This window comes from Oncorhynchus tshawytscha, linkage group LG31, assembly GCF_018296145.1.
Source record: "Oncorhynchus tshawytscha isolate Ot180627B linkage group LG31, Otsh_v2.0, whole genome shotgun sequence".
Taxonomy (NCBI): domain Eukaryota; kingdom Metazoa; phylum Chordata; class Actinopteri; order Salmoniformes; family Salmonidae; genus Oncorhynchus; species Oncorhynchus tshawytscha.
The window spans coordinates 26,439,510-26,450,499 of NC_056459.1; the positions used below are offsets into that span (position 1 = coordinate 26,439,510).

A 10,990-nucleotide genomic window follows, 5' to 3' on the forward strand; every position below is an offset into this window, starting at 1 on the left:
ATAGGTGTAGGATATGTGTAGTATAGGTGTAGTATAGGTGTAGTATAGGTGTAGTATAGGTGTAGTAAATGTGTAGTATAGGTGTTGTATAGGTGTAGGATATGTGTAGTATAGGTGTAGTATAGGTGTAGGATATGTGTAGTATAGGTGTAGGATATGTGTAGTATAGGTGTAGTATAGGTGTAGTATAGGTGTAGTAAATGTGTAGTATAGGTGTAGTATAGGTGTAGTATATGTGTAGTATAGGTGTAGTATAGGTGCATGATATGTGTAGTATAGGTGTAGTATAGGTGTAGTAAATGTGTAGTATAGGTGTAGTATATGTGTAGTATATGTGTAGTATAGGTGTAGTATGGGTGTAGGATATGTGTAGTATAGGTGTAGGATATGTGTAGTATAGGTGTAGTATAGGTGTAGGATATGTGTAGTATAGGTGTAGTATAGGTGTAGTATGGGTGTAGTATGGGTGTAGGATATGTGTAGTATAGGTGTAGGATATGTGTAGGATATGTGTAGTATAGGTGTAGGTTAAGCATTTCAAACATGATGGTACAAAAAACATTTTCCCCCCGTTGTATTATCTTTTACCATCCTATAGTCATAGTATAGGTAGGTGCTGTATAGGTGAATATAGTCATAGTATAGGTAGGTGTAGTATAGGTTTAGTATAGGTAGGTGTGGTCTAGGTGTAGTATAGTTAGCTGTAGCATAGGTGTAGTAGAGATGAATATAGGTGTAGTATAGGTAGATGCAGTATAGGTGCAGTATAGGTAGGTGTAGTATAGGTGAATATAGGTGTAGTATAGTTGCAGTACACTGTATGTGTAGTATAGGTGTAGTATAGGTAGATGCAGGATAGGTGCAGTATAGGTAGGTGCAGTATAGGTGAATATAGGTGTAGTATAGTTGCAGTACACTGTATGTGTAGTATAGGTATAGTGTATGTGTAGTATATGTATAGTAGCGATGTAGTATAAACATAGTATATGTGTAGTATAGGTGTGGTAAACTGCATGTGCAGTATCGGTGTAGTATTGGTGTAGTCGAGGTGTAGTATACTTTATGTGTAGTATAGGTTTAGCATTTTTGTTGTATAGGTGTAGTATATGTGTAGTATATTTGTGGTATTGGTATATTACAGACGTAGTAAATGTGTAGCATATGTGTAGTGGAGGTGTAGTGATGGTGTAGTATCAGTGTAGTATATGTGCAGTATAGATACGTGAAGTATAGGTGTAGTATAGGTGCAATTTACATCTAGTGTAAGTCTAGTATAGGTGTAGTATATGTGCAGTATACTCTATGTGCAGTATAAGTGTAGTGTTGGTGTTGTATAGGTGTAGTGTATGTATAGTAAACTCACAGGTAGTCCAGATGAGCCTTGAGGACCAGGAAAACCAGGAGGACCCTGTAGAGGAGAAACAGGCAATGAGATGGGCATCTAAAACAACGGTTCTGAGTTCTGATATGTTACCCATTAGGGTTGTAGACACTGGATTGCTCCTCCAATCAAAAACGGATACTAATGCTAAAGGGATCAAAGCTGGGACCGAGAGACTCCAAAACCGTTTCTATCTTAAGACCATCATAATCCCCGAGCTGACAAGGTACAAATCTGTCTTTCTGCCCCTGAACAGGCAGTTAACCCACTGTTCCTAGGCCGTCATTGAAAATAAGAATTTGTTCTTAAATGACTTGCCTAGTAAAATAAAGGTAAAATAAAAAAAAATAAAAATAAAAATAGTCGGCCTCCACCCACTACCCTGCCCTGAATTTAGTCACTTTCACTAGCCGGGTACTAACAGGTTACTCAACCTTGCACCTTAGAGGCTGATTGATACCTTACGTACATCGATATGGAATCACTGGTCACTTTACATAATGTTTACATACTGTTTTACTCATTTAACATGTATATACTGTAATCTACTGTATCCTACTGTATTCTAGTCAATGCAACTCCGACATTGCTTGTCCTAATATTTCAATATTTCTTAATTCCATTCTTTTACTTTGTGATTTGTGTGTATTGTTGTGAATTGTTAGATACTCCTGCACTGTTGGAGCTAGGAACACAAGCATTTCACTACACCCACAATAACATCTGATAAATATGTGTATGTGACCAATAAATTGTATTTGATTTACTTTGGACACTATAGCTAAAGGGATAATATCGCTAAAGGGATACTATAGTTAAAGGGATACTATAGCTAAAGGGATACTATAGTTAAAGGGATACTATAGTTAAAGGGATACTATAGTTAAAGGATACTATAGCTAAAGGATACTATAGTTAAAGGGATACTATAGTTAAAGGGATACTATAGTTAAAGGGATACTATAGCTAAAGGATACTATAGCTAAAGGGATACTATAGTTAAAGGATACTATAGTTAAAGGATACTATAGTTAAAGGGATACTATAGTTAAAGGGATACTATAGCTAAAGGGATACTATAGTTAAAGGGATACTATAGCTAAAGGGATACTATAGTTAAAGGGATACTATAGCTAAAGGATACTATAGTTAAAGGATACTATAGCTAAAGGGATACTATAGTTAAAGGGATACTATAGCTAAAGGGATACTATAGCTAAAGGGATACTATAGTTAAAGGGATACTATAGCTAAAGGGATACTATAGTTAAAGGGATACTATAGTTAAAGGGATACTATAGTTAAAGGATACTATAGCTAAAGGATACTATAGCTAAAGGGATACTATAGCTAAAGGGATACTATAGTTAAAGGGATACTATAGTTAAAGGGATACTATAGCTAAAGGGATACTATAGTTAAAGGGATACTATAGTTAAAGGGATAATATAGCTAAAGGGATACTATAGTTAAAGGGATACTATAGCTAAAGGGATACTATAGTTAAAGGGATACTATAGCTAAAGGGATACTATAGTTAAAGGGATACTATAGCTAAAGGCATACTATAGTTAAAGGATACTATAGTTAAAGGGATACTATAGTTAAAGGGATACTATAGTTAAAGGGATACTATAGTTAAAGGATAATATAGCTAAAGGGATACTATAGCTAAAGGGATACTATAGCTAAAGGGATACTATAGCTAAAGGATACTATAGCTAAAGGATACTATAGTTAAAGGATACTATAGCTAAAGGATACTATAGCTAAAGGGATACTATAGCTAAAGGGATACTATAGTTAAAGGGATACTATAGCTAAAGGGATACTATAGCTAAAGGGATACTATAGTTAAAGGGATACTATAGCTAAAGGATACTATAGTTAAAGGAATACTATAGTTAAAGGGATACTATAGCTAAAGGGATACTATAGCTAAAGGGATACTATAGTTAAAGGGATAATATAGTTAAAGGGATACTATATTTAAAGGGATACTATAGTTAAAGGGATACTATAGTTAAAGGATACTATAGTTAAAGGATACTATAGTTAAAGGGATACTATAGTTAAAGGGATACTATAGCTAAAGGGATACTATAGTTAAAGGGATACTATAGCTAAAGGATACTATAGTTAAAGGGATACTATAGTTAAAGGGATACTATAGTTAAAGGATACTATAGTTAAAGGGATACTATAGTTAAAGGGATACTATAGCTAAAGGGATACTATAGCTAAAGGATACTGTAGCTAAAGGATACTATAGCTAAAGGATACTATAGCTAAAGGATACTATAGCTAAAGGATACTATAGCTAAAGGATACTATAGTTAAAGGATACTATAGTTAAAGGGATACTATATTTAAAGGGATACTATAGCTAAAGGATACTATAGCTAAAGGATACTATAGCTAAAGGATACTATAGTTAAAGGGATACTATATTTAAAGGGATACTATAGCTAAAGGATACTATAGCTAAAGGATACTATAGTTAAAGGATACTATAGGTAAAGGGATACTATAATTAAAGGGATACTATAGCTAAAGGATACTATAGTTAAAGGGATACTATATTTAAAGGGATACTATAGCTAAAGGATACTATAGCTAAAGGATACTATAGTTAAAGGATACTATAGGTAAAGGGATACTATAATTAGAGGGATACTATAGCTAAAGGATACTATAGTTAAAGGATACTATAGCTAAAGGGATACTATAGCTAAAGGGATACTATAGCTAAAGGATACTATAGCTAAAGGGATACTATAGCTAATGGGATACTATAGCTAAAGGATACTATAGCTAAAGGGATACTATAGCTAAAGGGATACTATAGTTAAAGGGATACTATAGCTAAAGGATACTATAGTTAAAGGGATACTATATTTAAAGGGATACTATAGCTAAAGGATACTATAGTTAAAGGATACTATAGTTAAAGGATACTATAGTTAAAGGATACTATAGCTGAAGGATAGTATAGTTAAAGGGATACTATATTTAAAGGGATAATATTGCTAAAGGAAACTATAGTTAAAGGATACTATAGTTAAAGGATACTATAGTTAAAGGATACTATAGCTAAAGGATAGTATAGTTAAAGGGATACTATATTTAAAGGGATACTATTGCTAAAGGATAGTATAGCTAAAAGGATACTTATGGAAATAGTTAACGATTGATTAAATGACATCAATAACTATGTAGTTCTAGGACACGCCACTAGAGGGCTGTATGACATCACGTGTATAGTATCAACATGAAGTTCCTTCGTTCTGCTTGATCCCTCAATGATGAAGCTTTACAAGACACACAGGCAACGTAAACACTGTGGCCCTGATCCAACACTGTGGAAATGCAGCCATCCTACTTGAAAATGTGTCTCTGACCTTGCATCCTTTTACTCCCTCCCTCACCGACTCTTCTCTCCCCCTCTGATCCCCCCCCTCTCCCGAATCACTGTTCTGAACATGACTGGATCGGTGAAAGCTATATACATGATGCCTTGCTTTCACCTATCCCATCGTGTTTGATACTTCCTGGATAGCTGCATCAGTGCCATTTTCTTTCTCTTTTTGGGATAGGATGTTGTACTGTGGCTCAAAATACAGTTGTTCCAGGTGTCACTAATCTCTTGGCTACTTGGGCGGCAGGTATCCCAGCAGTAAGAGAGTTGGGCCAGTAGCCAAAAGGTCGCTGGGGTGAATACCTGAGCCGACAGGGTGAAAAATCTAGCGATGTGCCCTTGAGCAAGGCACTTAACCCTAATTTGCTCCAGGGGTGCTGTACACTACGGCTTACCCTGTAAGACAACACATTTCACTGCATTTATATGACAACAGTCTATTATTGTATATGGTCAGCTGATAGACACCTAGTTCTTCTTACAGACACCATGCTTTGACTCTGTTGTGCTGGCTTATAATGTCTCTACTAAACCCTTATGAAGTGTTATAATGCCCTGCAATCTCTCGTGTAGAACTCACCATATTCCCTGGTACACCAGCTTGTCCCCTTTGCCCCTGAGGACCCTGGGAAATATAGGCAGAAAGGTACTTTATGTTAGAGATTCAACACACCATAACAACGCTACTCGCTATATTTCACCACTTACACACACACACACACACACACACACACACATACACACACACACACATACACACACACACACACACTTACCGTCTCCCCCCTTATTCCAGGTAATCCTGGTGTTCCTGGGTGGCCTGGTGATCCTGGACCGGAGCAGCCTCCATTAGCTCCATTGGTGATAGAGGTGGTCTACATAGACGAGAGGATGAACCAATTATTCAGAGTGTGTGTCTGTGAGTTGCGTGTGTTGTGGGTGTGCGTCTGTCTGTGAGTTGTGTGTGTGTGTTGCGTGTGTTGTGGGTGTGTGTGTGTGTGAGTTGCGTGTGTTGTGGGTGTGTGTGTGTGTGTGTGTGAGTTGCGTGTGTTGTGGGTGTGTGTGAGTGTGTGAGTTGCGTGTGTTGTGGGTGTGTGTGTGTGTGAGTTGCATGTGTTGTGGGTGTGTGTGTGTGAGTTGCGTGTGTTGTGTGTGTGTGTGTGTGTGAGTTGCGTGTGTTGTGGGTGTGTGTGTGTGTGTGTGAGTTGCGTGTGTTGTGGGTGTGTGTGTGTGTGTGTAAGTTGCGTGTGTTGTGGGTGTGTGTGTGTGAGTTGCGTGTGTTGTGGGTGTGTGTGTGTGTGTGAGTTGCGTGTGTTGTGGGTGTGCGTCTGTCTGTGAGTTGTGTGTGTGTGTTGCGTGTGTTGTGGGTGTGTGTGTGTGTGAGTTGCGTGTGTTGTGGGTGTGTGTGTGTGTGTGAGTTGCGTGTGTTGTGGGTGTGTGTGAGTGTGTGAGTTGCGTGTGTTGTGGGTGTGTGTGTGTGTGAGTTGCATGTGTTGTGGGTGTGTGTGTGTGAGTTGCGTGTGTGTGTGTGTGTGTGTGTGAGTTGCGTGTGTTGTGGGTGTGTGTGTGTGTGTGTGAGTTGCGTGTGTTGTGGGTGTGTGTGTGTGTGTGTAAGTTGCGTGTGTTGTGGGTGTGTGTGTGTGAGTTGCGTGTGTTGTGGGTGTGTGTGTGTGTGTGAGTTGCGTGTGTTGTGGGTGTGTGTGTGTGTAAGTTGTGTGTGTTGTGGGTGTGTGTGTGTGAGTTGCATGTGTTGTGGGTGTGTGTGAGTGTGTGAGTTGCGTGTGTTGTGGGTGTGTGTGTGTGTGAGTGTGAGTTGCATGTGTTGTGTGTGTGTGTGTGTGTGAGTTGCGTGTGTTGTGGGTGTGTGTGTGTGTGTGAGTTGCGTGTGTTGTGGGTGTGTGTGTTGTGTGAGTTGCGTGTGTTGTGGGTGTGTGTGTGTGTGTGAGTTGCATGTGTTGTGGGTGTGTGTGTGTGTGTGAGTTGCATGTGTTGTGGGTGTGTGTGTGTGAGTTGCGTGTGTTGTGGGTGTGTGTGTGTGTGAGTTGCGTGTGTTGTGGGTGTGTGTGTGTGTGAGTTGCGTGTGTTGTGGGTGTGTGTGTGTGTGTGTGTGTGAGTTGCGTGTGTTGTGGGTGTGTGTGTGTGTGTGTGTGTGTGTGTGAGTTGCGTGTGTTGTGGGAGTGTGTGTGTGTGAGTTGCGTGTGTTGTGGGTGTGTGAATGTAAGAGTTAGAGACAGTGTGGACATACAGGCGCCTGTGCAGCCTCCTGGCTCTGCAGTCTTTGGTGTCTGAAACACTGCAACACACAGAGAGGCCATGAGTACGACGGATTGGACGATGGATTGACACTCTACTTCCTGAATTGACTGGAACTGACAGCAGGTAAGAATAATCATGTTAAATTTCCAGGACAAAAGTGTATACACCCCTAATCACCTCACCCCCGTCCCCCCACCCCCATGCTCCATTCCCCCTGCTTCTCACCCTCTCACAGCCGTCAGGGGCGTGGCCTATGTCCGGCTTGCCCTCGTCTCCTTTCTCTCCCTTGGTGCCAACCATGCCTGGTACCCCAGGCAAGCCCATGGAACAGTCCTCACACACCTCCTGCAGCAGAAGACATACACACACAGACAGACACACACACACACACACACACACAGACACACACAGACACACACACACACACACACACACACACACACACACACAGACACAGACACACATGCACACACACACACACAGACACACACACAGACACACACACACGCACACACACACACGCACACACACAATTTATAACATGACATGTGTGCTGAATGTACACTGCATGGACATAGTTCATAGACATTTGAGTTATTTTTTATCACATTAGTACAGCTCATGCATATCAATCCAAGAGCAACACTATAAAAGTGTCTAACTTCCAGAGTGCACCTCTCTACCTCCTCTCTTACCTCTCCTCGACTGGGGTCCTGGTCCTGAGGCAGTCTCAGATGCTGAGGGAGGGAAGGGGGAGGGGGCTATGAAAGGGGGAGAGTCAGTGAGAGAGGTGGAGAGGAGGGGTAGAGGAGAGTCAGTGAGAAAGGGGAGCGGAGAGTCAATGAGAGAGGGGAGATCAGAGGGGTAGAGGAGAGTCAGTGAGAAAGGGGGAGAGGAGAGTCAGTGAGAAAGGGGGAGCGGAGAGTCAATGAGAGAGGGGAGATCAGAGGGGTAGAGGAGAGTCAGTGAGAAAGGGGGAGCGGAGAGTCAATGAGAGAGGGGAGATCAGAGGGGTAGAGGAGAGTCAGTGAGAAAGGGGGAGAGGAGAGTCAGTGAGAAAGGGGGAGCGGAGAGTCAATGAGAGAGGGAGATCAGAGGGGTAGAGGAGAGTCAGTGAGAAAGGGGGAGAGGAGGGGGAGAGGAGAGTCAGTGAGAAAGGGGGAGAGGAGAGTCAGTGAGAAAGGGGGAGCGGAGAGTCAATGAGAGAGGGGAGATCAGAGGGGTAGAGGAGAGTCAGTGAGTTAGGGGGAGAGGAGAGTCAGTGAGAAAGGGGGAGAGGAGGGGGAGAGGAGAGTCAGTGAGAAAGGAGGGGAGAGGAGGGGGGAGAGGAGAGTCAGTGAGAAAGGGGGAGAGGGGGAGAGGAGGGGGAGAGGAGAGTCAGTGAGAAAGGGGGAGATGAGGGGGAGAGGAGAGTCAGTGAGAAAGGGGGAGAGGAGAGTCAATGAGAGAGGGGTGGATCAAAGGGGTAGAGGAGAGTCAGTGAGAGAGGGGGATCAGAGGGGTAGAGGAGAGTCAGTGAGAGAGGGGGGGATCAGAGGGGTAGAGGAGAGTCAGTGAGAGAGGGGGATCAGAGGGGGAATGGAGAGTCAGTGAGAGAGGGGGATCATAGGGGTAGAGGAGAGTCAGTGAGAGAGGGGGAGAGGAGAGTCAGTGAGAGAGGGGGATCAGAGGGGGAGAGGAGAGTCAGTGAGAGAGGGGGAATCAGAGGGGTAGAGGAGAGTCAGTGAGAGAGGGGGATCAGAGGGGGAATGGAGAGTCAGTGAGAGAGGGGGTCAGAGGGGGAGAGGAGAGTCAGTGAGAGAGGGGGATCAGAGGGGGAATGGAGAGTCAGTGAGAGAGGGGGTCAGAGGGGTAGAGGAGAGTCAGTGAGAGAGGTGGGGGATCAGAGGGGAGAGAATAGTCAGTGAGAGGGGGATCAGAGGGGAGAGGAGAGTCAGTGAGAGAGGGGGGGATCAGAGAGGGAGAGAATAGTCAGTAAGGGAGGGGGTAAAAGGATGCAAGCAGAAGTTGCCCTTAGGCACCGATCTAGGATCAGTTATCCTCCCCAAATCCTAACCTTAATCACTAAGGAGGGGCCAATGCAAAACTGATCTTAGATCAGCGTCTAGATCAGCGTCATCCTTCTACAGTAAAAATGTTGGGGTGGTATACAACTATAACGTATACGTACAATTTATTTCTGCACATTGATTGATGCAACACAGTGCAAAGTGGTGCACTGCATTACAGAGCAAACAGTGTGGAACTGCAGTACAGTGTTGAACTGCAGTACAGTGTTGAACTGCAGTACAGTTCAAAGTGTTGAACTGCAGTAGAGTGTTGAACTGCAGTACAGTGTTGAACTGCAGTAGAGTGTTGAACTGCAGTACAGTGTTGAACTGCAGTACAGTGATGAACTGCAGTAAAGTGTTGAATTGCAGTAGAGTGTTGAACTGAAGTACAGTGCAAAGTGTTGAACTGAAGTATAGTGTTGAACTGCAGTACAGTGTTGAACTGCAATACAGTGCAAAGTGTTGAACTGAAGTATAGTGTTGAACTGCAGTACAGTGTTGAACTGAAGTACAGTGCAAAGTGTTGAACTACAGTACAGTGCAAAGTGTTGAACTGCAGTACAGTTCAAAGTGTTGATCTGCAGTACAGTTCAAAGTGTTGATCTGCAGTACAGTTCAAAGTGTTGATCTGCAGTACAGTGCAAAGTGTTGATCTGCAGTACAGTGTTGATCTGCAGTACAGTGCAAAGTGTTGATCTGCAGTACAGTGCAAAGTGTTGAACTACAGTACAGTGCAAAGTGTTGAACTGCAGTACAGTTCAAAGTGCTGATCTGCAGTACAGTTCAAAGTGTTGATCTGCAGTACAGTTCAAAGTGTTGATCTGCAGTACAGTTCAAAGTGTTGATCTGCAGTACAGTGCAAAGTGTTGAACTACAGTACAGTGCAAAGTGTTGAACTGCAGTACAGTTCAAAGTGTTGATCTGCAGTACAGTTCAAAGTGTTGATCTGCAGTACAGTTCAAAGTGTTGATCTGCAGTACAGTGCAAAGTGTTGATCTGCAGTACAGTGTTGATCTGCAGTACAGTGCAAAGTGTTGATCTGCAGTGCAGTGCAAAGTGTTGATCTGCAGTACAGTGCAAAGTGTTGATCTGCAGTACAGTGCAAAGTGTTGACCTGCAGTACAGTGCAAAGTGTTGATCTGCAGTACAGTGTTGAACTGCATCACAGTGCAAACAGTGTTGAACTGCAACACAGTCCAAAGTGTTGAACTGCAGTACAGTGTTAAACTGCAGAACAGTGTTAAACTGCAGTACAGTGTTAAACTGCAGTACAGTGTTAAACTGCAGTACAGTGTTAAACTGCAGTACAGTGTTGAACTGCAGTACAGTGTTAAACTGCAGTACAGTCCAAAGTGTTGAACTGCAACACAGTCCAAAGTGTTGAACTGCAGTACAGTGTTAAACTGCAGTACAGTGTTAAACTGCAGTACAGTGTTAAACTGCAGTACAGTCCAAAGTGTTGAACTGCAGTACAGTGTTAAACTGCAGTACAGTCCAAAGTGTTGAACTGCAGTACAGTCCAAAGTGTTAAACTGCAGTACAGTGTTGAACTGCAGTACAGTCCAAAGTGTTGAACTGCAGTACAGTTCAAAGTGTTGAACTGCAGTACAGTTCAAAGTGTTGATCTGCAGTACAGTGTTGAACTGCAGTACAGTCCAAAGTGTTGAACTGCAGTACAGTCCAAAGTGTTGATCTGCAGTACAGTCCAAAGTGTTGATCTGCAGTACAGTCCAAAGTGTTGAACTGCAGTACAGTGCAAAGTGTTGAACTACAGTACAGTGTTGATCTGCAGTACAGTCCAAAGTGTTGATCTGCAGTACAGTCCAAAGTGTTGAACTGCAGTACAGTCCAAAGTGTTAAACTGCAGTACAGTCCAAAGTGTTG

At 42.5% G+C, this 10,990-nt stretch overlaps 1 protein-coding gene across 3 annotated transcripts in view; it reads right to left on the reverse strand.

Moving 5' to 3' along the window:
- Nucleotides 1-10,990, reverse strand: part of LOC112234289 (collagen alpha-1(XVI) chain) — a 148,934-nt gene that overhangs the window by 24,745 nt on the left and 113,199 nt on the right. For all 3 annotated transcript variants that reach the window (XM_042310028.1, XM_042310029.1, XM_042310027.1), the window contains 6 exons: nucleotides 7,751-7,816; nucleotides 7,281-7,400; nucleotides 7,045-7,092; nucleotides 5,576-5,674; nucleotides 5,380-5,424; nucleotides 1,364-1,408 (listed from right to left, as the gene is read on the reverse strand). In XM_042310028.1, coding sequence (XP_042165962.1) covers nucleotides 1,364-1,408; nucleotides 5,380-5,424; nucleotides 5,576-5,674; nucleotides 7,045-7,092; nucleotides 7,281-7,400; nucleotides 7,751-7,816 — 423 coding nt within the window. The remainder of the gene's footprint in view (nucleotides 1-1,363; nucleotides 1,409-5,379; nucleotides 5,425-5,575; nucleotides 5,675-7,044; nucleotides 7,093-7,280; nucleotides 7,401-7,750; nucleotides 7,817-10,990) is intronic.